We start from the raw sequence: 27,904 nt of genomic DNA, 5'->3' as shown, positions 1-27,904 counted from the left end.
CCCTGCGGATCGCTGGTTCCCAGTTTGAAACGCCCTAACACTGGTTGGTGGAGCTCAGTGGGCTGGGGTTATGCCTTCCTTGCTCCTGTAAAGACTTGTTTCTGCAAAGAACACCTAATGAAAACCAGACACTGAACAATTGGTATTACAGCCAAAGGAATGCCTTCTTCTAACTCTGTAAAGGTTTCTTATAGCCATGGAGGGCTGATGTGGTGAGTCCCCAGGTGTTAGGGCTCCCAAACTCCACCTCTAACGCGTTCAGTGTGGGCTCCTGCAACAGTGGGCTCCCTGTGTCACACCGGAAGAGTGTGGACAATCTTGCCCGACCCAGGATTGGAGGAGGAGCGTGCGCACCGATCCGCCTCCAGGCCCCGCCCCATTTGGCGTGGCCCCGCCCACCGATGCTCCGGGTCCAGCGGCCGCTTGGACCGCGGAGGCCGGGGGCGGGGCTCACCCTTGCCCTCGGGGCACCTCGGGCTCCGCCAATCAGCAAGCGCCCTGTTGGCCGACCGCGGCTCCCGCGCCCCGCCCCCTGCCGCGAGCCTCTGCTTTCCAGAATCCAAGATGGCGGGATCCAGGCAAAGGGGTCCTCAGGCCAGAGTTCGGCCACTCTTCTGCGCCCTGCTACTGTCGCTTAGTCACTTCGTCCGGGGTGACGGCGTGGGAGGCTACCCCGGGTCCGCCGGTGCCGCGGGCACCCCCGCCGCGCTGCCACATCGCCGTTTCGAGTACAAATACAGCTTCAAGGGGCCGCACCTGGTGCAGAGCGACGGGACCGTGCCTTTCTGGGCCCACGCGGGGAGTAAGCCGGGGCCGAGGGCGGGGGGCCGGGTCCCTCCTCGCCTGGCGCCTCCTTCGCTTCGCCTCCTTTCAGCTGCACACCTCGTGCGCGGTGAAAGGGACCTTAGGCAGCCCCTCCTGCAGGTCGGCTCTGGGCCCCTAGGTCCCTCCACCTGCCCCCCAGCTCCCCCCCGTCTGTCTTCCCCCCCTTCCGCCTTCCGCCGGCCTTCTCCTTGATCTCGTCGGTTCTTTCCGTTTGTTCTGAGAGGCTTTTGTTACTTACCTTCCTAAGCAGTCACTTACACTCGCTTCTGGGCATCACGTTTCACCCCGACGCCACGGCCCCGGGGAAACGTGGGGCATCCCACCCCTGGCGGTGCCACCCTGAGACCTCATCACCAGCCCCTCCGCCTCCTTTCCCGCTTCTCCGCCCTCCCCTGCTTCTGTTGCTTTTTAAAAATCTGGTGTTAGCAATGGTTAATGCTCCAGCTTGTGCCCGATGCCCCCTGACGGCTCCAGAGACGATACATTTTGGTTTTATGGTAACTTTTTACGTTTTTATGTGGGGACATTCTGGCACCCTGTTGGAACGAGCCCTTGAGGTTGCCACTCTCAGTGACTTGGTGTGGCCTTTGATCTCTCCTTTAAGGCTTTGTATTAGGTCATTATGTAACTGAATAGGCACACATGTCCCTTTATTTAGTAGACCAAGGGACATTTTTTTTTATATTGTTTCAGAACTCGATTCTAATCATTATTATGTCTACAGCTTTTTAAAAAAAGTTTTTTGGAAAAATCAAAGTGATCTGCGCTCCATGTTTGATTCACTCTGTGTTTGGCCCTGTGAGTAGATGAGAGCTGGCCTTGCTGGGCATTTGCATGTGTGAAAGAAACGAATCTGTGCTTTAGTGCTGATGTGTCACTGCTGACTAAGGAATCAGCCGCAGCACTTGACATGCTGCCTGTGGCCATTTGAATTCTGTCTTTATATGTAGTTAAGTCATTTATGTAAGGTTTGTGTGCATCATTTTAGGCTGTTCAATATTTGGAACAAAATGTTCCATTTCTAGAAAGTGATTATTGACTAGGAAACACTTTTCGGAAGGCCCCTTTTCACTGAAATCAATGTATAATTAAAAGGTATAAATTTCAGTTTAACATAATGACAAGTTATTAAGTATTTGAAGTAGAGTGCAATTATTTTGTTACTCAGAAGACATTAATTATGTGCCCATTCATCAAGGGTATGTTCCTGGACATTGGTTATCAAGGTAACGTTCTTAATACACTAAGATGATTCCGATGTACCAGACACAAGTTTTGGAGTTTTTTTTGTTTTTCTTTATGGAATGATGATGAATTTGTCAGTAGTGGTGATGAATTTGTTCACCCTTTTCACTTCTGCATCCTTCCATTGCCTGCTGGCTCTTCCCTCATGCTTATGCCACATAATCAGCTAATTAGCAATGTTAATCAGCTACTCACAGTAGTTGCCTTAGCTTTCTTTACAGAGCCTATAACCAACTAACTTCACTGCAGAAATGTCAGATAATGTATCGGGGTGAATTAAAGTTGTATGGCTAGACTGAATTTGAAATAAAGGGATTCGTATACCTAGTATTAGCCATGACACCTCTATCTGTTGACGCTGGGAATCACTGCTATAGGTATCCTTTGCTTTCATTATTACTGTGATTTTTATGGTTTCACTGTTTTATTTACTCCATTGATTATATTTTACCTTTTCATTTTGCTCTGAGATTTATTTAAAACAATTTTGGAAAAAAAAAAATTTAAATTTAGTTTAAACCTGGCTCTTTACTCATCCCCAAATTAGGACCAAATTTTTGGTGTTTCTTCGCCTTAACTCTAATGACCTTTTGTACTGTCAGTACACATCCATGGGTCCATAAGGGCAAAAAATGATAACAATTTATAACCCCTTATAAAGAGCTCTCAGGGCTCTTTCACCTTCATTCCGATTTAATCCTTAGTAAGCATGGCAGGTGTTGTCTATTTTATAAATGCAAAAACTGATGTTCAGAAAGGTTGTTTCTTGAAAAAGGTTGCATAGCTAGTGTCAGACTAGAACTCTTTCTGGGATGCCTGCCTCCATCCCTTAAATGTTTGAAAGTGATGGTGACAAACAGTGGCTGGTGTTACTAAAGAATCTCAACTTGTTAGTGTTTTCTACACTGGCAAAGAGACGGTACAGTTATTTCCCAGCATGGATGTCAGAACTGGTTAATATCTGAGAGGGTGTGCCAGAATTGTTAAAAATTAGGCCTGATAGTTGCTTTAATAATGATTTAGTCCAGTAATAGGAAGAGCTACATTTATTGAGATATACCTCTGAGGTTGTTGGGAAACTTGCCTATGATAAACAGCTAGTAAGTGGTGGAGCTAGGACTTGAACCTAGCTTGGAAATGGGAACCACCATTTTGGGGACCTCTTCTCTCTGAGAATTGCTGATGCTGAAGCACTGTTTACTGACTTGAAATTCAGTTGACCCTCTCCCTAGGAGAATGTATATATGCACAGAATTTTGCATGTAGCTTTTGGGGGTTTTATGGAAGTGGTTGAGCCCAACCCCTTCATTTTACAGGTGAACATATGGTGAACCCAAGAGGGTAAGAGAATTATTTGCTCAAAGTCCTTCAGCTGAAATGAGACTAGGAATAAGTCTCTTCATTCCTAGTGGTATGTTCTTTTCACGCTGTTTGAGCTTTCTAACATTTGTAAACTGATAGAATACATCGCAGTTTTTAAAAGAATTTGAAAGTAATATAGGAATCAAATTTTTGGTTTGACTTTAGCTAAAATTTCCTCCCTCCTGCCCCTTGCATTTTTAGTGTATGGTTACAGCTTTAATTTTTTTTTTCCAAAGATAGTTCACTACTCAAAAGATAAGAGGAGCTGTGTTAGAAAGCCCTAAAATTTTAAAGTTAAAACTGTCGACATGAAATTTTTTTCTAACAAAATTATTGTACAGCTTACTAAGTTAAAATTAGATCTCTATAAGTATATGTAACAGTTTGGTGATGACTCATTGAGTTTTACCTAATTATAACTTAAAGTTTTTCTTCCCTGATTTTTGTTCTAGATGCCATTCCAAGTTCAGATCAAATTCGAATAGCACCATCCTTAAAAAGCCAAAGAGGATCAGTGTGGACAAAGACAAAAGCAGCCTTTGAGAACTGGGAAATTGAGGTTACATTTCGAGTGACTGGAAGAGGTCGAATTGGAGCTGATGGCCTGGTATGATCATTTCTTTAACTTAGAAAATGTATATAAATGCATATACCACCAGCCTCTTAATGTTCCTTATTATATATTTACAGGCAGTTTGGTATACAGAAAATCAAGGCTTGGAGGGTCCTGTATTTGGATCAGCTGATATGTGGAATGGTGTTGGAATATTCTTCGATTCTTTTGACAATGATGGAAAGGTATATTTGTTGTCAGGACTGTTAACCCACTTTATTATATCTGCTCATAGTTAAGCTGTGAGAAATACAACTTATTTAATACTTTTGTAGGCTTAATAGTAGAGAACTGCTCAAAGTATAATGATTAATCTTTATGTAGCTGGGAATTTATACATTTAAACCTATGTGTTCCTGATTTGTCATGCTTCAACTTGAGATCATAATGGATCCCTAACTGATAATTTTGCAATGCCCCCCTCCCTAACACCCTGTATGTCACAGTGATTTTGATGGATAAGCATGAGTCATTTAGATGTAGGCAGTGAAACCATTAGTGTTTAGAGTCAACTAAACATTGTTTAAAATGTTTTTCATTGATTTCAGGGAGAGGGAGACAGAGATAGAAACATCAATGACCACAGAGAATCATCAGTTGGCTGCCTCCTTCACACCCCCTAATGGAGATTGAACCCGAAACCCAGGCATGTGCCCTGACCGGGAATTGAACCATGACCTCTGGTTCATGGGTCAGTGCTCAACCACTGAGCCACACCATCTGTGCTATAGTTTGTTTTTTATGAAAATACCCATGTTCATTACTCCTGCTAGCTCACAAGTTTATATCTCTTACTGTATTTTTTTCTCTTCCTGTATTAATCACTCTTTTTGATCAACCAATTTCTCTGATCTCTCCTAAAACAGTTAAGAACAAAATATACTTACGAATTGGCAACATTAACTTGTGTTTGAGCAGCCTTAAAATTGATTATATTCATTTCAGCTGGTTGTTTCTCTACTGGAGTCATTATTAGCAATTTAAGAGAGAACTTTAATAAATCCTTGAATGCTGAAGCCATGTTAGTCCTCCTGTTTTAGCTTCCACAAATCCCACACTTGTCCCATATCAATGGTGTGTCCTCAAATACATGTTGGGTTGATTATTCAAAGAGAAAACACGTCATCAATCTTTATTGGGGTGTTAAGTGACACTTTTTGAGTGATTGTAAGAGTTTACTAATTTTTTTCTAAATTACGTAGAAATCTCTTCTATTATTTTAAAAACTTCAGTTCTAGAATATTAGAGATGTAAGAAACCTTATAACACATCCAGAATGATCTGGAATTCTTTGGCTAAGGGCTTTAAAACATATTCTCTTTTATTTTTAGAAAAATAATCCTGCTATAGTAATTGTAGGCAACAATGGACAAATCCATTATGACCATCAAAAGTAAGTATGTGTTTTTTACATTATTCCTAATTTCAGCTTCTTTTTGGAAACCTAATAAAATATATTATTTCAAATATGAACATTTTCCAGATGAAATAAGATTGTTTTTTTCTTGAGATTTATTTTATAACTTGGTGGAAAGGTCTTATTTTAATTTGGTTCTTTGTTGTTGTTATTAAACCTCACCCCAGGATATTTTTTCCATTTTTAGAGAGAGTGGAAGGAAGGAGGAGAGAGAGAGAGAGAGAGAGAGAGAGAGAGAGAGAGAGAGAGAGAAGCAGTCATTGATCTGTTGTTCCACTTATTCATGCATTCATTGGTTGGTCTTGTATGTGCTCTAACCGGATATCAAACCCCCAACCTTGATGTATCAGGATGATGTTGTAGGCCAATGGTGGGGAACCTTTTTGCTGGCAAGGGCCTTTTGGATATTTGTAACATCATTCGAGGGCCATACAAAATTAGCAACTTAAAAATTAGCCTGCTGTATTATTGGTCAAACATTTACTTAATTCACCCCTAATGCCTTGGCAGGGCCAGACCAAATGATTTTGTGAGCCGGATGTCCCCCTCCTCTGCTGTAAGCCAACTAGAGCTATTTGGCCAGGGCTATATGATACTTTTAAAAGTTAATGAAATGTTCTTGGCTCTCAGTGATGCCATTTATCATATTTATTTATTTTTATTAAAAGAGATGTTTGATCTTTCGAAAATAAGGTTTGGAACCTTGACTAACCTGACGACTAAGAAATTTATGCTACCTTCTTCCACCTTAGAATTGGTATATTTTAAGATTCTTGGGGCGTACAAAGCTTCTAAGTATTTAGTGTATTTGTAATGTGTGGGAATTAGGTACCTACATTTTTTAATTCTACATGTTTGTTGTGGGAGGAATTACCTTCTAGCCAGTCAATAAAACTTGAAGAAAATTTATTCATCCACATTCCAGTTTACTGTTTCCTACCTTAGTGATTTTTTTTACTCTGGTAGATACCTGTGTAACTATTTATAATTTTTAAATATATATGTTTATTGATTTCAGAGAGGAAGAGAGAGGGAGAGAGAGATAGAAACATCAATGATGAGAGAGAATCATTGACTGCCTCCTGTACCCCCCCAATGGAGATAGATCGAACTCAGAACTCAGGCATATGCCCTCACCGGAATCGAATCCTGATCTCCACGGTCATAGGTTGACGCTCAACTATTGAGCCACACTGGTAGGGCCTGTGGAGATACTTAAATAAAGGTGCCAGACCTTCTTGTGATTCTGATTCTGCACTAGGATGAAGGACTTCGCCCCAATCTCACATCGAAGAGTAGTGTCGCTTTGCCCTCACTATCAGCACATGCTAATAGTGGCTCCTCATGTTACCCAAAGACTTTATCTTAACTTGATACTATTTTAATCTTTCAGGATATGAATCATTTTAAATATGAGTTTTTAAATATTGAAAAGCTTATGTTTCTTTTTGTTTTCCTTTCCCTCATACTATAGTGATGGTGCTAATCAAGCTTTAGCAAGTTGCCAGAGGGATTTTCGTAATAAACCCTATCCTGTCCGGGCAAAGATTATATATTACCAGAAAACATTGACAGTAAGTACCATGTGTTTAGTGATAATCAAATGAACAGCATTCTTATATGACTTTTAATTTTCAGTCTTTGATATAAATTAACTGCATTTAAATTTGAGTATTGTTCGTGTTTCTCATTAATATGAGAAAACAGAAGTGGTTTCAAAGCTTGATGTAAGTGGTCATGTGTTATAAAACCTGGCCTCTAGGTTTTTATTTAGTCAGTAAACATTTAAGCATCCTATTATGTGCCACACATTATATGCATATCCAAGCCATCAGGATACAAATATAAGTAAGGCAAAGATCATTTTCTCCAAAGAGCTTGTAGTTGAATGCAGGAGACACTTGTGTGCATTACTATGCTGTGTGGTGAATGCTACAACACAGATACCCCTTAAAGCAGCGGTCGCCAACAGGTGGTCCACGGACCACTAGTGATCCGTGAGGTCCGAAAGGTTGGTGACCGCTGCCTTAATAGATCAAGAGTGTAGCTTAAACAAGTTCTTCAGGTCTTGTGTTGTTTATATCATAAGGATCAGCTTAAAGCAAGCATGCCTGTTGACATGCTTGGTTTAAAGAGTTTTAAGAAGGAAAGTGAAATAATTAGATTTGCAATTTAGGAAGAAGACTTATGCAGCAGTGTTCTTATTGTGGTATTTGTCAAAGGAGCAAAAGATACAATCATTTAGACTCATTGACTTTTAATGGGCCATGCCCTGTACTTGATACTTTACATGCAGTTTCTCATTCTTTCTAACAGCCCTATGGGATGGGCATCGCCAGTTACATGGGGAAGTTGAATATGGGAGGTTTTAAGAAATTTCGACAGTGTCATACCAAATAAGTAGCAGAACTGATTTGAACCCAGCAGCCTCTTAACTGTAAGACTGTGCTTGTGGTCTGAATTAAGAAGAGTGGGTAGGAAGTAGAGACTATAGCACTTAGTACTAGTTTGCTTGGGGTGGAAGGGTGAATGCAGTTGTGGAGTCAGAAATAGTTCCTGAATTTGTACAAAAGTAGTACCATTAACTAGCCAAGAGTGTCCACTTGTTTCTGTTGGAGGGGGAGTAGGAAGGCCTAATTTTGCAAAGTTCTGTCAGTGGTGGTAAAGATTAGGTCACCCAGGGAAAATGTTACAATATTCTGACCAAATCTTTTGGCAAGATGCTTGTCAATATGAAAGGTCAGGTTCTATATAATGCTGCCCTAACTGGTTTGGCTCAGTGGATAGCGCATCGGCCTGCGGACTGAAGGGTCCTGGGTTCGATTCCAGTAGGGGGCGTGCAGGAGGCAACCAATCATTGATTCCCATCATTGATATTTCTATCGCTCTCCCTCTCCCTTCCTTTCTGAAATCAATTATATATATATATATATTTTTATTTTATTTTTTTTTATTTTTTTTTATAAAGTTCTATATAATGCTTCCACTCTTAATCTCAGTGACCCTTTTTTGGATGGGGCTGGTGATGGTGTTGCTGGAGCCCAAGGGTTTTGAGAAGGCTGACTACTGCTTGATTGGGGTCATGAGAAGAGTACTCATGTGTCAGGTTGATTCCTGTGCTTAGAATCCTAGGATTCTTTTAAGACATCTCGTGTCATTACTTCAAAAATAGTGTCTTTTTAGTGTTTTCATTTTCCACCATTTTTGTCAGTATGACTTCTGTCATTTCTGTTTTTCTGCTAACCAAATGATAGTCCAGTTACCTTCCTAATTTAATGAAGAGCTCACTATTTGCTAATAAGGTAATCTATTTCATTTTCAACTTGCTATGGTAAAAGTTGTAAATTCAACCTATTCTTTTTAGCTCTCTCCCTGGGGTTTCAGAACAAGTCTGATCTCCCTTTTGTGTGAACCATTCAAAGAAATCGTGGTTCCCTACGAATTCTTGAAAAAAGGTGAACCATATTCTATTTTAGAAAGATTTTCATGGGAAATTATCACATTTGTCTCTGTAAGCCTTTGGCACATAGTAGGGCAAAAGTGAAATAATTACCAAAAATAAGTGAGGTTTTTTAGTAGACAGGGATTACCCTTTATAATAGTGAGAGAAAGCTGATAGCTTTTTGACTGTTGGTTATTAGACCAAATATAAAGATCAACTAATATTAGACATAAATTGACTACTTGAAATCCCTTTTACAATGTCTGTTGTAAAAGCTGTAGCTACTGTATGTCTCTCTAGGTAATGATCAATAATGGCTTCACACCAGATAAAAATGATTATGAATTTTGTGCCAAAGTGGAAAATATGATTATCCCTGCACAAGGACATTTTGGAATATCTGCTGCAACTGGAGGTCTTGCAGGTAAATCTTGCCATCTTTAACATTAAAAGTTTGTGAATTGAGTTTTGTTGGGAATAGTATATTTTAGAGATGTGTAGACTTGTTTACTTTTAACCTTTAAGACTAGGTGTAAGCTTCCCATAGCCAACAGGGCCAGTCTTTTGGTCTCTTGGGACTGCTTATTCTGTACTTAGATTCTGCAGGAATACAGTTGGCTGGGGCTACATACACTGATATTAGAGCATCGGTGCGGGTGCCGTTTCATAGTGAAGGAGACATTTAAAGTTGAAGCTATAAAGGTTAATTTCCAAATGTTTTAGGATACTGTGAGGTGTCACTACACATTTACATGAATTTGGTATCCTGAGGAAATATTATTGAGGACTAAATGTTAAGCAAGATATATTTACTTTTTTTTTCCATGTGTGATCATAAATGAACTTATCATTTGACATTAATACCACCTGGTTTATATGGTACATTATACAATATTTTTATTATTTTCAAATATATAAATTTTTCCTTACAGCAACACAGGGAGGGAGAGAAAGACGATAGATTTTTACCTGATTTTAGATGAGTTTGCCAAATCTTGAATTAAAGGACTTTCTAAAGATCACATGGCCAGTAACAGTCAGATCCAGGCAGAACTTGGTTTGGATTCTGACTCCTCTGAGTCCAGGGCTCTATTTCATTGCATGACTGCTCCTAAAGTTACCTAACCTACATTGTACTATTACAGTTTTCTCTTTAATCTGGCTGCATATCTAGATCTCCATAATAGTGGCAGAAAGCTTCAAAATTGCTATATAGTTGGAATGAATTGCTCTTGCTTTGTGGATGTGACTAGCCAGGATTGGCATTTTAGTTCAATCTTAGGAGGTTTGATCTGCTAGGTCCCTGTTTTCAGCTTAAAATTAATTATATTTTTATATAAAATAAAATTGTTAATATCTGTTGTGTGAGGGAAACAATTATGCATGCTGTTTTAGAGGAATCATATTATCTAAATTGTGATGCTTTTAGAGTAAAAGGAGATGCTCTTAGTAATGTCAGGACAACATGGATAAATCAGAATACTCCATATAAACCAGGAAGCAGTGTCAGGTTTATAACTAGAAAGTAAAGCATGAAGTGGTAAATGCTGTAAGACAGGTAGGCAGAGACAGGTACAGGAAATATGTGTAGGACAGGATTTTGTCTTACTTGGCTGGGACATATAGTCCATGAAGGTTTATGGGAAAACATGGTAGGATGTTGGTGCCAGGGTTAGGAGTTTGGGCTTGATTTGACCCTACATTTGTTTGTTCATTCCCCTATCAGACATCTATTAAACATCTGTTTTATTTTAAATACTGCTAAATGTTCTAGTTTAGGATTGAAGAGCGTGAATTTCACTTATTTCTAATGTAAATCTTTCTGATGAATTTTTGTCTAAGCTCACAGCACCATTGTATTTACCAAATTAGAGCTAATTTTTATTTCCCTGACTTATTATTTTTTAAAGCAATTAACTATCTACAGATTTACAAGCACAAAAATAACCTATTATGGAACTTTTTCCAATTTTTTTTAATTTATAGATGACCATGATGTCCTTTCTTTTCTGACTTTCCAATTGACTGAGCCTGGGAAAGAGCCAGTAAGTATAAACAGGTTTTCAAAAAATTTATTTTCAGGTTAAACCTAGATAGGCAGCCAGATTAAAGAGAAAATTGTAACCTGAAAACTTGGGGAGACTGACTTAGGTTTGCCTCTTGTTTCTGCCAATTACTGCCATCTGACCTTCTGCGAGTTACTTTGCGTTCCTTCACTGGTAAACTGAGGTGTTTGTATTGGCTATCTCGAGAAATCTGTAAGCACTAAATAAAGCAATGTACTTCTGGCAAGCTCTCGATGAATGGGATTGGCTTAGTATTTTTGGTTGGAATTATTAGTAGAACATTTTCATGTTAACCTTTCAACTATTGGTGGAGTAGTTACAATGAGAAAAGGACATATATTGAGGTTTATTGTTTTAAATTTTTTTTAATGATTTATTCTTTAAACTCCAAAAAAGCCTACACCAGATAAAGAAATTTCAGAAAAAGAAAAAGAAAAATATCAGGAGGAATTTGAGCACTTTCAACAAGAACTGGATAAAAAAAAAGAAGAATTTCAGAAGGGCCACCCTGACCTTCAAGGGCAACCTGGTGAGTTGGAGTGAAGCTGTCCTCAGGACTGCAGCATTGGTGGTGGCCCGTGTGTGTCCCGAACACTTTCATTCATCTCATCCTCTCTTATCTGGCCCCTACCAAGTCATTTCCGGGAATAATCTATGAGCAAATCTTCAGTCTTTTTTTTTAAATATATTTTATTGATTTTTTACAGAGAGGAAGGGAGAGAGATAGAGAGTTAGAAACATCGATGAGAGAGAAACATCGATCAGCTGCCTCCTGCACATCTCCTACTGGGGATATGCCCGCAACCCAGGTACATGCCCTTGACCGGAATCGAACCCGGGACCTTTCAGTCCGCAGGCCGACGCTCTATCCACTGAGCCAAACCGGTTTCGGCCAAATCTTCAGTCTTTAAAGGGGTTGGAGATTGATGCATTCACCAGTCACTGGTGTAGTGTAGTGGGCGGAAAGGACTCCAGCGGTGCCATAGATAAGCAGTGACCCAGTGCGGTGTAAGCCCCCTGAGGACAGGGGCATTGTTTTTACTGCTGTGTCCCCTAAACCTAAAAAGCAACCATGCTGACCAAGTAGTTGAAACTCAATAAATATTTGTTGAAGGAAATTGGCTAAAGTTGATTTCTTGCCTTTTAGTGGCACACAATTACCTTATTTATACAGAGGTAATACTTGAAAACTGAACTATTGGGAGAGTAGTGTGAAATGATTATCTAGCTCTCCTCCCCTTACTACACAACAGAATTCTGGACTTTAAAGGTTGAAAATTTTAAAATACTTGTCTAAGCCACTGTAATTAAGAACCTAAGTGTGCTATATAACAAAAATAAGACATAGCAAGGCCAAATAGAGTGACTTTATTTTATTTGCTAACTTTTGCTATCTGAATTGTTCCCCTTCAGCACAATTGAACTGTTTGTAGTATGTGATTCTTAAGTGACCAACAGTACGATTCACACTTAAGTTAAAAATAAGATATAAATTTTACTCTTTTCTCGGATTTGTTTTAAGTATCACGTGTTTAGAGAGCATATCTTGAAGCTTATTTTAACGTGTGGATGAAACTATTTTCAGTATGGTCAGGTATAAAAGGAAAATCAGGCCTTTCCTCCATTTCTTAATCTTTTACGCTAATAAAATGCACAAATTTTAAGAGTATAGTTTGGTGAATTTTGACAAGATGTGAATACCCATTTCACCATCACCAGATCAGTACACAGAATATCACCCAGAAAGTTCCCTCATGTCTCTTTCAAGTCAAACCCCCTCCATAGAGGTAACCACTATTCTGATTTTATTGACATAAATTAGTTCTGCCCATTCTTATAAATAGAACTCACAGTACATTTGAAAGAGAAAATGATTTTTAGGTGAAAAAAGTCAGACTGAATTTACAATAAATGTTCAACCACCAGACATGACAAAAACAAACAGTAATTTAATCATGATGGAAATTATCTGCATATTCACTATTGGGGAGATTATACCATTATACCATCATGTTGGTGATGTTCTAATTTTAATATATATTGATACCTTGGTCACTTACCGTATCTTGAAAACTACGTGTGCATAAGTGATTCTTAAGTGATTAGTAACAATTTACTAATTTTAATTTGTAATTTCCATTTTAGCAGATGAAATATTTGAGAGTGTAGGAGATCGTGAGCTGAGACAAGTCTTTGAAGGACAGAATCGTATTCATCTTGAAATCAAGCAGTTGAACCGACAATTAGATATGATTCTTGATGAACAGAGAAAATACGTCTCTTCCTTGACGGAGGAGATCTCTAAAAGAGGAGCAGGAATCCCAGGGCATCATGGACAGGTGAGCTTTGAAATACGCAGATATGCCCTAGCTAGTTGGCCTGATGGAGAAGAGGTAGAAAAGAAAGGCTACTGTGCTCTGTGTTCCTATAGAATGTGGATTATTGAGCTGGCGGCTCATTTTGTTTTTCCTTCAGATCTCTCAGCAAGAACTGGATACCATTGTGAACACTCAGCATGAGATTCTGCGACACGTAAATGAAATGAAGTAAGTATACAACAGTAATGTAGTGTTAGGTGCTATTTTTATCCTAAATTTGTGACTATTCTAAATATTCAGGCACATTATTGTTTAAGGTTCCTGCATGAGGGTAAGAATCACATTCTAGATTCATTTTATAAGTACTAAAGTTAATGTAAAATAGAGGAACTTTAGACATTTAGAAACTACAAACACATCTAAATTTTTTAATTGTTCTAAGCTAGATAAGGAAAAAATGCTATAGCATCTTTAAAAAATTAGGTTTGTCCTAGTTACTTGACACAAGGCAGACATAGTCATACATAAAAAGAATATGGGTAGTACACTGAGTGGCCAGATTATTATGACCACCCCATCAGTACTTCATTGACACTTCCAAAAATACTGAATATGGAAAACTTCCTAAGCAAATACTCTCAAGGTTTTATTATTATTATTATTTGGATAACTGATTCACTTCATTGTACTGATGGGGTAGTCATAATAATCTGGCCAGTCATAATAATCTGGCCACTCAGTGTATATAACAACCCTTTGGAAAATACTAGGGCAGTAAGCATGCATACCATTGTAGGACTGAAGTACGAGCATACCTGATGCAAGAACTTACACTGGAATGAAAGAATTTTGAAGGAAATATGCTATGTGTGACTACCTCTTTTTTATTCCATCTTGTATCCTAAGAGAGACTGGACAAAGAGTTGGAGCAGATAAGAGATACTGTGTCCTTATTACAATGAATGATAAGTTTCTAAAAAGGATCCACTTATACAAATAATTCACAGCTTTCAATTTCAGGAGCAGAGAAACAGCCAAAATGTCATGTTTCATAAGCTAATACTTTAGAGCACTGCCCCAACCAGTACAATCCTTGATAGACAAGAATGTCAAGATGAGTTCTTTAGGATTAGAAAATTAAACAGGATTAGGTTGAATAGAAGGTGAAACTATCCTAGACATTAAAGACAACCCAACTTTAACAGCAAATTTGTATTTCTTTCAGTTGTACTGTTTAGCATTTAAAAAAATCTTCAAGTTGTAAACGCAAGATTAAAATATATATGATGCTGAATGAATAGTTAAATACTTTTAGAAATAGACTGATTCGTGTAAAATTTTTTAAATCTTTATTTTTAGCTAATTTTAGACTTCAGAAGTTTCAAAAATAGTACAGTTTCCATATAACCCCCACCCATCTTCCCCTGATGTTAACATCTTAGATAAACATAGTACAATGATCTGAACCAAGAAACTAACATTGGTACAGTACTATTAACTAATGATCTTATTCAGATTTCACCAGTTTTTCACTAATGCCTTTTTCTGTTCCAGGATCTCAAATGGCATTTAGTTATTTTTGTTTAGACTTCTGCAGTCTGAAATAATTCATTTTTGTCTTTCATGACCATACCAATTCCAAGAGCATTGATCAGTTATTTGGTTTATTGTTCTTCAGTTTGGGTTTATTGGTATTTACTCATGATTGGATAGAGGTTCTGCATTTTTTTACAAGAATATAACAGTGTATCATGTTCATGATATCCGAACGTCTTATCACTGGTAATGTTGGCTGTGATCACTTGGTTATGATGGTTTCTTCCCAGTTTTTCTTCATTAAAGTTACTACCTTTCCCTTGGTGGTTAATAAATATTGTAGGAAAGATACTTTGAGACTATAAATATCCTGTTTCACTTTAAACTTTTGCTCATTGATTTTAACGTCATTGATGTCTTGCCTGAAACAAGTATGTGGTATTTACCAAATGCTGATTTTTCTGTTTCCATCATTTCTTCTGCATTTATTTATTGGAATTCTGTATGGATTAGCTATTCCTCCTCCCCCATTTATTTATTTAATCAATTATTTATATCAGTGTGGACTCATGAATATTTATTCTAAGGATTATAATCCAACACCATCATTATTTATTTTGTTATTCAAATTGTCCCAGCTCTGGTCATTAGAAGCCTTTCCATGTTGTCTTTTGTGTTCTTTCAACAAGCCCCCATCATTTTTTATGCATCTCTTTACTTTCTGACACCACACTCTGTTTCAGGCACATCTTGTATTTTCTCTGCTCCAGCTCTAGAATCAACCACTTCTCCATTGAGACCTGGTTCTTTTATTGGAGAAAGGTATTTTTAGAAACCAAGATCTGGGCACTAGGTGTGCTCATTTCTACTGGGATGCCATTGATGCTAGGCCCTCTCAGGGAGTAGGTGAACATATACTAATCCACACATGTACACATTTCTCTATTTTTGTATCCATCAATCAACATTTATATTAAAAAACCATGGGATTATGTGAATACTTAGGATTCTAGTTGTACTGGACTAGACTGGACTAGAATGAATAGTACAGGGTTGATTTTAGCCTTTCTCCTTTTCCTATTTGAACATTCTTTCTCCAACAGGGAGAAATTTGATTCTTAGTATCTATAATATATTTACTTAATTGATTTAATTTTAGTGTGCACATAAGTGGTTTCAAATTAACACAGATCTGTGTGAGAAACACATTTACTGATGGATTTATATGAAGTTTCTTTTGCCTCTAGCCTTATAATAATCTAGTTTAATTCTCTTCTTCCCCACTCTCTTCAGTATGTTTATGATATCCTATATAATAAAGAGCCAATATGCAAATCGTCCAAACAGCGAATGACCAGTTGCTATGACACCCACTGAACACGAGGGGGCAGACGCTCAATGCAGAAGCTGCTCCCTGGTGGTCAGTGCACTCCCACGGGGGAGCTGAGCTCAAGGCTGGCAAGTGCAGTTGTGGTGGCAGTCGGACATCCCCATGGCAGTCAGACATCCCCCAAGGGCTCCTGGACTGCGAGAGGGTGCAGGCCAGGCTGAGGGACCCTCTCCTTCCCTCCGCCCCCGAAATTTGTGCACTGGGCCTCTAGTTTGTTTATAATACAGATAGGCTTTTTGTTAGTGGTTGTATTGCTCCTACATCTGGTTGATTTTAATTGTTTATATTTTGGGTATATGAATGGTAAATGAATACTATGGTTCTAAGAGCCAAAAAGATATATATTCATTGACGTATCATTCCCTCTTCATCACTACTACCCCTTCCCCATTCTTCCCTTCTTTTCAACCCTTTCACACCCACCCTTGTTGGTGACCCATCCAATTAATTTCTTGTTTGCTCTTCCTGTACTACTTCTGCACACGTGTGTTTTCTTAGGTTTTCTTTCTTATGTGGATGGTAGTACACTCTAGATATTCTTTTAGTGCTTTGCTTACCTTACTGAACAGTAATGCTAAGAACATCTTAAGATTCAGTTAGTGCTTAGTAAATCCTAGCCATCTGTTCGTATTGTCCATGAAAGCACTTACTTAGGGTAGTTAACAGTCCTTGTAAACTTCCACTTAGTGAGACCAAATGTCATGTATACAATAAGTTAGTATAAAAACTGAAATCAAATTTCTGAATTTGTCCTGTAGAGCTTTTTCTTCAGAATTAAGTTTTAGAAAAAAAAAAAAAAGAGATTGAAAATATCTGCCTTTTATGTTCAATGTGGTTTGTGTCTTTATGGATTTTCATTTTTTTAGGGAATCATAGAATTATAGTTTTAGCAGAAACATGGAGTTCAATCCCCTTCAGTATACAAAAAGAGAAAACAAAAAGGCCCTGAATGATAAAAGATCACAATATGAAAATAGAGTCTGAATTAATTCTCATTATCTCTTCATTTTTAAATGCTATTTCTACCATATAAAGCCTTATGGAAATTTTCAACCTTATTATCCACTTTCAACAGTTATTAATAACCTGATGTTGTCAGCCCAAGCCATTCATGATAAAATGTCTTATCAACTAGCCTAAGTTTTAGTAGCTGGTGATGGGCCCTCACCTGAATCCATCATTTCATCAGAGGTTGAGGAAGGGTGACATTCCCATTCTAAAATTTCCTATCCATTTAAAAAGAAGAATTTCCCCCCATCACTTGTTATCCTAAGCTAGTTCCGGAAAGGCGGAATAAATACTTGATTCTTTCTCCTTACCATTTTTTCAGGATAATGAGTCAGTTCCCTGGCAATCTCCAAGGTTAAGTGATGAGGTAGTGAGGGGTGATGATTTTTTTTTCAACTCATGGATTTTAACATATTTTGCTGTTTTGAGACACTAGTCTTTGTAACTAATGTTCAAATTGTTCTATCTTTGGCCACTAGTGCCCCCTTGAAGTTAGCTTCCATGTCCTTTCAGCGCAGCCCCAGTGGTCTTTGGTAGCTTCCTTCCTTTCCAGTGTAAGTCTTTTCAGGTTTCTCTTGTAGATTTCTGGAAAGAGAAATGGCAAAAGGCATTTTTCTTTGGAGCCCTGGCAATGTTGTTTATAGGCAGCCAAGTGCTTATTGCTACTGGATTGTCATTGCTGCTAGGCCTTTTCAGTGGACAGAGTTACAGATGTTTTTTGAGCTTTGCCATTTGTATGTGGTAGCTTATGTCCTTTGTTAATTGGTTATATATTTTAAATGTTGAATTGAAGGTATTAAGTGCTCTTTTTGGTGAGTAGACAGCATTTAGCATTTCATGTTTACTTCATTTATTGTGTACCTATTGCATTCTAGCTACTGTGCTAGACTTTTCACAACATGTTCACATGTTCTTCTGGATTGCTCTTAATTATCCTCTTCTGTACCTTCAGCCTATCCCTGTAATATAATACTTAAGCTGCTTAGCAATCTTTCTTCACTCTTGATCATTACATCTCATTCAAGATACTCACCACTCTCCTCAAGCCCTATGACCCAGCCCACCACTGAAGCTCTCAGTGGTCGTCTTGATCTTGCATCTGAATAGTGGAATCACATTTTACATGGAGATTATATTCTGACGTCAGTGTGTGTAAGGTGAAATGTTGTATAAAGTCAAAATTACCCTTCAAAAAGATGACACATTGAAGACTACCACACCATTGCTCAGTGTGCTAATCAACCAATTTTTCCTTCATATTTGAAACTGATGCCTCTTCAGTTGAGGCAGTAGATTTGTATATCGGGGCTATCTGATAGAATTGCAAGAGGAAATAGACAGAATTACATCTGACTTAGGGGTCCCAGGACCATCCCTAGGTTCTATGATTTGCAAGAAGTACACAGAACTCAGAAAAGCTGCTATACTCACAGTTCTGTTTTATAACAACAAAAGGATAGAATAAAATCAAAGGAAAAAGGTAAGTAGGGTGAAGTTGGAGAAACTAGATACAAGCTTTCAGTTATTCCCGTCCCCAGTGGAGTCCCATGCACAGTGCTTGTTCCCCTCAGGAGTGACCTGTGACGTGTTCAGTGGGGAAGCTCGCCCGAGCCTTGGGGTCTGGAATTTGTATTAGATGTCACTTAGGCATGAAGCACCCATGTGGCTGACCTTCACTACTCAATCTGCAGTCCCCCTAGAGGTCAAACTCATATAGCACCTAAGGCTCCAGGCAAATCACATCCTTAGCATAAACTCTGTGGTGGGGTCCAAGCCCCAGGTAGACAAAAACACTCTTATCATGAAGGATATTCCAGGGGCTTAGAGGTTACCTCCCAGGGGCTGGTCAAGGGCCAGTCCTGAAAACCTTTGGAGTGTGCAGGGTTAATTCTTTACTGCCCAACATTAAACATCTAGGAAGATTTGAATTCATTATGTTATATAATACCCATTTATAATACTGGTTTTAACACAAATTATTTAGTGTTATTCTCTATGTGATTTGATGACCTTTAGTAAAAGATAAAGGCATAATGTTAAGTTACAGTTTTATAAATTATTTTCCAATGTTGGAAATAATTCTGTTTTCTAAAATATTTATGTTCTCTTTCTGTTTTTTTATTATCTGAAATATTGAGCTTGGAAGTGTATCTAATCATTTGAAAATCTGTGATGGAAAAAAGTCATCTTCCCAGTGATTCCATTATCTAAAGGGATTTTCTATTCCAGGAATTCCATGAGTGACACCGTCAGGCTAGTCAGCAACATCCAGCATCCTGGGTCTGCAGGGGGCGTTTATGAGGCCACCCAGCACTTCAATGACATCAAAGAGCACCTTCACGTAGTGAAGCGGGACATAGAGTCCCTCGTGCTGCGGAACGCGGTGAGCTCTCCTTTCTAGCTTCATAATGACCAGCCTTCTTTAGGAAAGGAAGAACACATATTCTGTTACATTCTACTGAAGCTATTTTAACTTTTTAGTTAATATTCTTTTATAACACAGGGGTGGGCAAAAGTAGTTTTACCATTGTGAGTACTCAAAACAGTTTATTCTTATATTGTTATTTATTTATTTATCATTATTATTATTATTATTATTATTATTATTATTAACCTACCCCCCCCCATATTAGGTAGAATTTTTCCACGTCTGTAAGTTCTACATCATGCTTCCATAGTGTATTGAATAGAATTTTTTAAAATTGATTGCTATTCCAATTAGTGAAACTATCATAATCTCAAACTTTTTTTTAGATTCTTCTCTGTAAGTTTTCTTTTTAAAAAGTTCTTGTTTTCAGTAATGATATCTCTCACCAACTTTGAAAAGATAAATGTCTCTCTTGACAAACTCTTATGTCAGACAGACAGACTGTGCCAGGTAACCCAGATTTCTCTTTCGAGTGTTAAGGAAGTGCAGATCTAAAGCTGATAGCAGCTTTCTCTAAGCAAGATTCTTCTTTTTTTCAGCTACTTTTTCTGTCTTGTTTCATTTTTAAACCTTTTTTGTTTGTTTTTGTTTTTGTTTATTAGGTACTTTTTATAGTGTAAGCCCCCTACATTTTTGGAGATTGGCAATAAATATTAAAAATAGCTAACATTTTTTTGAAATGTAAGATGCATAAGAGACAATGTTGAAGACAGATCCCTAGTACTTTTTTTTTCTTTCTTAATTATTGGCTTTAAAAGCCCTTACAAAATTCACAAATGCTGGTAGCATTTGCCTCTTCCCCTTCAGTTTTCCAAATGTGGCTTAGTAGTTTTCTTATTGATCGCTACCTCTCATCCTAAGCATTATTAACTATTTCCTTAATTTTGTTTGAGATTATTTCCCCCCCACTTAAGCCTTTGTTGAAAGGACCAAGTTGACGCTGTGGGTATTATATATATGTACTGAAGAACTTGTCCCATACGTGTAAGCATATTGAAAACAAATAATCTTAGAAGCCATTCTGTCTACATACCTTGAGGGAATCTTTGTCTCTGATATTCAATTATCTCCTTATAATAGAAGGAATACTCATGGAAATAGGAAAAGAAACATTCTTCCTTTTTTATTTTATTAATTTTACAGGGGGTGGGGAGGGGAGAGAAACATGGATCTATCTTTCCACTGATTTATGCACTCATTGGTTGCTTTTTGTATATGCCCCTGACTGGGAATCCACCCTGCAACCTTGGCATATTGGGTCAGTGCTCTGAACAACTGAGCTACCTGGCCAGGATGGGAAAAAACATTTTTCAAAATACTAACTAGTAATGTCACATGCTTGAGAACTGCAAAAAGCCATTAGATTTGTCAGCAATTCATTGGAAGAGTAGTCATGTGATTGTCTGAACCAGAGCACTTTGAGAGTGGTGCTGAATGCTCTCAAGTGTTCTAGTTCAGACAATTACATGGTTACCCTGTTGAAGGTGATGCTATTAAGAATTCCTCCAGTACAGCAAGCGACAGCTGGGAGTGCCTGGTCTGTGACCTTCAAGGACACTAAAATTATTGTCACATGATGAACATGGGAGATGGCAGTGAGTTAGTGACTGGACTGTGAAAGGTGGAGGCCATCCAGTGTCAACTACTCTTTCAGAAAGTTTGGTGGTGAAAGTTAAGGGATGGAACATATTTATAGGATGAATAATTGAAAATACTTGAGTTTACACAGTAGACCATGAGTTTTATAAAGATTTCACATTTCTTTTTCTAAAATACTAACTTGACTAATTATAATAGAGAGTTCTTTGCCTTATAGCCATCAAATGAAAGACCAAAATGCCCAGAACTGCCACCATTTCCATCATGTTTATCTACGGTTCACTTCGTTATATTCGTAGTGATACAATCGGTGCTATTCATTGGTTATATCATGTATAGGTAAGTCTCTAAAATTGGACCCAACATTTTTGTGTTTAATTTGAAATAATGAAGTTTTTCATGTTCATATACTAGAACTTTCAATACCTTTAAATTAGGTTTATACAAAACAAATATTTCTAGTCTATTTCAGTTCACCTGGGAATGCATGTACAGAATGTATACGTAATGTATTTTATACATCAAAAGATATTGTATATTTTAATTTTAAGCAGTCCTATTTCTTTCCCAAAGTAAAGTGTATAGAAATTTTTTGTTTTTTCTTTCTCTTTCCTTAGGACTCAGCAAGAAGCAGCTGCCAAAAAATTCTTTTGACCACCATTTTCATATGTGTACATCATGTATGTATGTACAAAATGTCTTTTTGAGGGACTGTATTTAAATTGCTTCATAGGCTAAATTATTAAATTTTGTATAAAATAACTTTAAACACTGATTTGCAGTAAGAATGAACCGCAAAGACAGCCACGTGTAAATTTGTGCATAGTACATAAAATCTATTTAAATTTCTCTGAATTTCTGTCCAGTAGAATATAGCTGAACAGAATATTGATAAATAAGAGGAAAAGTAATAGAAAATGGGACAACCCCCAGATATGAAAGATACCCCCAAGTCTCAGATGTTGGAGGTTTCTTTATTTAATATAAACACACTTCCCACCTGCCCCCCCCCCCCCCAAATATGAGGTCTAAGAGCTCTTCATCATGATTATTTTGTAACAGTCTTTTTTAAATGTCAGAATTTTCTCCTCTAAGACCCAGTCCCCACAATCCTGTAATCTAATACTACTCCCTCTGAAATCAAAGAATATGTTGTCTGAGAGCATTAAGATCTGGATAATAGTCTGCATAATTATTATTGAAATATTTTTCCCTCTGATTATCAATTATATATTTCACCTTTAAAGGAAATTTTTGGGGGAAATTAAGAGCTGCTCTTTGCCTTAAAAAAAAAAATTAGGTGAATGCATTCCTCTGATAATAGTTTTTATGGGTATTTTGCCTGGTAATGTGTTCATTTCATCATCACTCATATGCTTGAATGTCTTCATTCTAACAGTGTCAGTTCAGTATCATGAAAACGTTTGCATTTGTATATGTGATTTGAGGAACTGCTCCCCTTCTATGCAGCTTGTAAATTCAGCTCAGGTTGCATGTTCGGAGGATTTTTAGTTCACAAAACCCACGTGACGTCCTAGTTTACATTACTTCATACAGCCTGGTGTTGCCGACTCTGCATGCTTGTGTAAGTCAAGGAGGCTGGGTAGGAGCAGTGTTAAGATTTTTGAAGGCAAAATTTGAGAAATAGAGTTAATACTTCTGATTCCCTTCTTTTAGTGCCAGAACTGAGGATATTGTGAAGTACTTGTTAGTAAGCCCGACCTTGAAATGTCAGAATGGAAGGAGTTGATATAGACTTTGTACAGAATCCTGGGCATTATTGAAACAGTCTGTCAATGACATTTTAAAATGCACTTAAAAAGAAAAAGACTAAAACAAAATAAAATGCACTTCATTTTGTTTTCACAGCTGATGTAGACTTATTTTTGCTGGCTTCCAAATACCTTTATCTCTTTTAGCTAAAGTGGTTATCTTTCATTTGTTGTAGAATCCAAAATAATACTGTTTTGTAAAGTAGTGCTATTTAATTCTTCCAAGCCTTCATAAGTTTATTCTGAAATGTCATTTACAGATTGAGCTGACTGCTTAAAATCTATACAAAGACTCTGAAGAACTCTACATGTTAGCAGTACCTAACTTGAGCTACATATGCAAACAGTCCTAACATTGCTTTTTATGTTAGCATTTCTCCTAGAACACTGAACGAGAATATTCTAATGATTACTGACTCAGTTCAGTCATTTCAACATAGAAAATGCTTCCATAGTGCTTTTCCTGGTACTGTTAACATTTTGAATTCATGTTTGAAAAGACATCATCACAGAATTTACTCTTATTTCATTAAAAAAAATTAATACTTTCAGAAGAGTGTTTAAGTTTGTAGACTATGTACTGGGAAATCCTCTTGAGATAAAAGGCTTCCAAATATTCAGTATTACAAATCCGCAGTCACACGTGCCTGTACTTAGTGAGGAATACCAGTCTATGCAGTGTATATTTTCAGCCTGAAGTTCCAGAGGAGTCATTCTGACCATCCTAATAGAAACAAAGACAGCTGTTATGAAAGATCACGAGCATGACTTAGTAATTTAATTTGCTCAAAATTACTTGGCAAAACAGTTTGCACAGGTGTTGATCATATTAATTGAAATTTGTTTTATTTTCCTCAAAACAATTGACTTGAGCTCATTTCTGAAGAAAAATGTATTTGCTCTGTGGAAAAATCAGTCACTGCCAGGATTCTTTCATTTCTGTACTGTTTTTGTATAATTGAATTTGTTAACTTGTCTCACACCAGCAAGTATTTTACAGGTGCCTTGGATTAAAACAAAATTGATTTTTAAATTATACTGTAAATCATGCTTACGATGCCACTTTAAAAAAGAAATGCAATTGCATAATGGTTGACACCCTTACTTAATGTGCCTATTTGTGTTCTAATTGTTTAGATGTTTTATGCAGCTGGAAACTTTCCTGTGAAACCACAAACAATAAACGGTTTTTTTGTTACGTACTAAAGGGATATCAGTGTTTCTCACAGTGTTGTCCATGGACCTTCGGGTCCTGGAGTGCTTGTTAAGTATGCAGGTCCCAGGCTTCATCCAAACCCAAACTCAGGGGTTGGCCTCAGAATCTGTTTTCAGCAGGTGCCTCAGGTGATCCTGAGCACACTAACTTTGAGAACCACTAAGAAGGGGAGTGGAGGAAAATGAGTATTGTTTTGTTGGCTTAAAGCTGAGCTGAGCACATAATGTAACTTTTGTTGTCAATTATATTAGCAACATGCACTGAGTCTTTTATACTCACAGTTTACTTAACGCTCTTTTTACTGAAACTCTTGGTCTAGTAGCAGCTACAAACTAAACCCAGATTGTTGCCTGTAGCTCTTCATACTTTAGTTGATGGCTTTTAAACTTAAAAATCATTTTCACATCATGGTCAGGCCATGAAAACTCCCATCTTCATGTCTGCCTGCTAAAGCTTTTTGTGTTCCTGATTGCGATTTTTGTGACATTTTGTCTCAGACAATTGTACTTTTTGATAACTTGGGGAAAACAGAAACTACTTGAATAAGGGATTGCCAGGTCCGCTGCATCTCAGAGACGCGGTGTCTGTGACAACGTGACAGTTGTGAATATTCGGATGTGATATCTTTTCCTGCCGTGTGCTTTTCACAGGGAGATCATGAACAAGTGATTATATTGGGGATTATTTTATTTATACGATCTAATGTGAAATCACCACTTGCAACTTTTTAGATCTGTATGTTGCCTGTTTAATATATTTCTTTAAAAGTTTAAAAGAATTTTCTACCCACTGTTAATTTTAATTGGATAACATTTTGTCAAGTGTTTTTTTTTTCTTTCTGATTGTTATTGATGCTAGCTGGAATTCAAGAAATGACATTGACCTTATTCAAATAAAGAAATATTTTAGTAAATTTACTTTTTCCTTCATTGTTCTCCAGTAATCGGTAGGTATTTATTTTCCAAATAGGCCCTGATTTGTGATAGTATTTCATTTATGACGCACTGTGTGCTCAGCCCTGGGTGGCGTACCACCTGCGGAATCAACACATGGGAGCATATGAAGAGAGGTAGAGCCCTAACTGGTTTGGCTCAGTGGATAGAGCGTCGGCCTGCGGACTGAAGGGTCCCAGATTCGATTCCGGTCAAGGGCATGTACCTTGGTTGCGGGCACATCCCCAGAAGGGGGTGTGCAGGAGGCAGCTGATCAATACTTCTAACTCTCTATCCCTCTCCCTTCCTCTCTGTAAAAAATCAACAAAATATATTTTTAAAAATAAAAAAGAAAAGAGGTAGAAATGGTCATGGGTAAATGCTAACCCTGCATAATCAAATACTGGTAAAAGTATAATTAATCTGGAATCTTAGTCATTCATTATTAATGGCAGTAAAAAAATCTTTTAATCTTTTTAGCAAGCACCATTTAACCAAGTAATTTCAATTCTGAGAGTCATGCAGTATAAGAAGGAAAGAGTAGAGCTTTGGGCCAGACAAATCTGGGCTTGAATTTTGGCTCCGCCACTCAGTAAAGAAGACCTTCAGTTTCCTCATAATACTTTCCCCCATGGTTGGTGGAATGTAAAAGAGAATCTTCATAAAGTGGTGTCAGAAAATGGTAGACTAAGGAAATGGACCCCTCTTCTGAGAATACTGGATAAAATAAAAAATTTAAATAAATTAGATAGGTTTAAAAGAAATCAAAGGAAACTTAAGCCTGATTAGTGAGCTTGGAGGGGCTGTATGGTGGAAACTAGATGCTCTGAAGGCCCTAGCTAGACACTTTTGGGGGTATTGGGACATGGCCTTGCAGGCCATAGTGAACATCTGGGGTTTATTCAAGGAGCATGAGAAGCCTTTGGAGGGATAACACCTAGTGGTCCCATTTATTTTCCCTTTCTGGAGGGATGAATGATTCTACACACAGCAGCAAATACAGTTACTGAATGTCCCAAGTAGAAAGGCCATTGTAATTAAGAATTAAAAAGTTTTCAAAGACATCCCATTTTCAATGGAATTATCTTTTGGGAAGACAATGAGAGACTTGACTTCATGAAACAAAGCAATGCCCGAGTGTTCAGTTTGCACACTGGCGTAGCTACCACCTAAGGGTCTCTAATGCTTGGCACTGCCCCCAACACACACACACACACACACACACACAACACACACACACACACAGAAAAGGACTGGACAGGGAGAGGCTGCTTTACAAACTGGTTTTAGTTTAGAATTGACACCATTACCATTTATATTTCCTAATTCCTAATAAAGTGAAATTTTAAAAGATTTTATAATCAATATAAATAATTTATAACAAAATATAATGAAATTTTTATTGTTTTGGTTTTTTTGTCAGACCTACCAAATTCATGTTGACTGGGGAATTTCACTTTCTGACCAAAACTATTTTAATAGGGCAGATCTCCAGCAAATAGTCATTGTTATGGGAAATAATTTTTAAATAGGTTAGCAAAAGAGAAACCAGATCTTTAAGTATATAAAACAAGCATTTTAGGCAAAACTGCAGATGACATAGTTCTGTACAATCTGAAGAATAGTCATCTGTTTCCTAGAAGGGCTCATGTCTACAGTTAAAATAGGCATAGGTTGCAGCTAGCCCTTATCTCTTAAAAATGGGACTTCCATTTGACCAGTGATCCCACTTCTAGGAATATATCCTAAGAAACTCAATACACTCATCAGAAAGAACGTGTGTACCCCTATGTTTATAGCAGCGCAATTTACAATAACTAAGATTTGGAAACAGCCTAAGTGCCCATCAGCAGATGAGTGGATAAAAAAACTATGGTACATTTACACAATGGAATACTATGTGGCAATATAAAAAGAAAACTTACCATTTGCAACAGCATGAATGGACCTGGAGAGTATTATGCTGAGTGAAATAAGCCAGTCAGAGAAAGATAAGTACCACATGATCTCACTCATTTGTGGAATCTAATGAACCAAATAAGTTGGTGATCAAAAATAGACCCAGAGACAAAAAACATGAATAGACTGTTGAACCTCAGAGGGAAGGCAAGGAAGGGTGGGTGGGTGGGAAGAGATCAACCAATGAACTTGTATGCATAACCCATGGATACAGACAAGGCTGGGGGCGGGTAGGGGTAGGAGGAATGGGAACGGGCTGGAAGAGGTTAATGGGGGTGGGGGTGAAGGAGGACCTATATAATACTTTCAACAATAAAGATTAAAAAAATAGCCTACATGTCCTCCCCACCCCTGCTTTGGAATGCTTTAATTAGAAAGATACTAATGTAGATTAAAGTCTTAGCCGTACTAGATTCCTCCCTTGACCTGAGGAAAACCAGGACTATTGAGAACCTGCTGTGTGACTAGACATTGTCAAAGGTTTTCTCCAAGTACTGTACATCACTGAGCTTAAAGAGAGCACCCAGAAAGTGGACTGTATGTAAAAGAAGGCGCCCCATCACATTGATGATGTGACCTATATGTCCCTACCCTGAGGATGGGAGCACCGAAAAGTGTCCAGAGCATCACTTCCATGCAGGCATGCACCATTTCAGTGCAGAAGGCTGGGAGAACCTTCCAGATGTAAATTAAGGACCCACTGGCAGTCCCTTTGGACTCGCCACAGTTAAGTGTTTTTGTATGGGACACAGTAACCACCAAAGCAGGACAGAATC

The 27,904-nt window shown here is 37.8% G+C and overlaps 1 protein-coding gene across 3 annotated transcripts; it reads left to right on the top strand.

Moving 5' to 3' along the window:
* The first annotated feature begins 530 nt into the window (after positions 1-530).
* LMAN1 (lectin, mannose binding 1) lies at positions 531-25,398 on the top strand. Of its 3 annotated transcripts, XM_059706235.1 has the most exons (14): positions 532-802; positions 3,885-4,039; positions 4,123-4,230; positions 5,377-5,438; positions 6,937-7,036; positions 9,205-9,328; positions 10,891-10,949; positions 11,367-11,499; positions 13,116-13,309; positions 13,446-13,516; positions 19,452-19,605; positions 21,467-21,588; positions 21,867-21,929; positions 25,207-25,398. In XM_059706235.1, exons 1-13 carry the CDS (start codon positions 565-567, stop codon positions 21,901-21,903), a joined length of 1,557 nt encoding a protein of 518 aa, XP_059562218.1. In that variant the 5' UTR covers positions 532-564; the 3' UTR covers positions 21,904-21,929; positions 25,207-25,398. The 3 variants fall into 3 exon arrangements, with proteins under 3 accessions (XP_059562220.1, XP_059562218.1, XP_059562217.1); XM_059706237.1 differs by lacking the exon at positions 25,207-25,398 and having other exon boundaries at positions 531-802; positions 13,119-13,309; positions 21,867-23,115; XM_059706234.1 differs by lacking the exon at positions 25,207-25,398 and having other exon boundaries at positions 21,867-23,115.
* The last annotated feature ends 2,506 nt before the right edge of the window (positions 25,399-27,904 follow it).

Source organism: Myotis daubentonii, chromosome 8, assembly GCF_963259705.1.
Source record: "Myotis daubentonii chromosome 8, mMyoDau2.1, whole genome shotgun sequence".
In the NCBI taxonomy this organism is placed as follows: Eukaryota; Metazoa; Chordata; class Mammalia; order Chiroptera; family Vespertilionidae; genus Myotis; species Myotis daubentonii.
This window is presented reverse-complemented; position numbering and strand designations above follow the sequence as displayed.

What these genes read in the sequence shown, in the direction of transcription:
- LMAN1 (XM_059706235.1), top strand. Translation starts at nt 565, where the DNA reads ATGGCGGGATCCAGGCAAAGGGGTCCTCAGGCCAGAGTTCGGCCACTC. An exon ending in ATTACCAGAAAACATTGACA is followed by an intron (nt 7,037 to 9,204) that starts GTAAGTACCATG and finishes ATGTCTCTCTAG; the next exon opens with GTAATGATCAATAATGGCTT. An exon ending in CGACACGTAAATGAAATGAA is followed by an intron (nt 13,517 to 19,451) that starts GTAAGTATACAA and finishes TTTCTATTCCAG; the next exon opens with GAATTCCATGAGTGACACCG.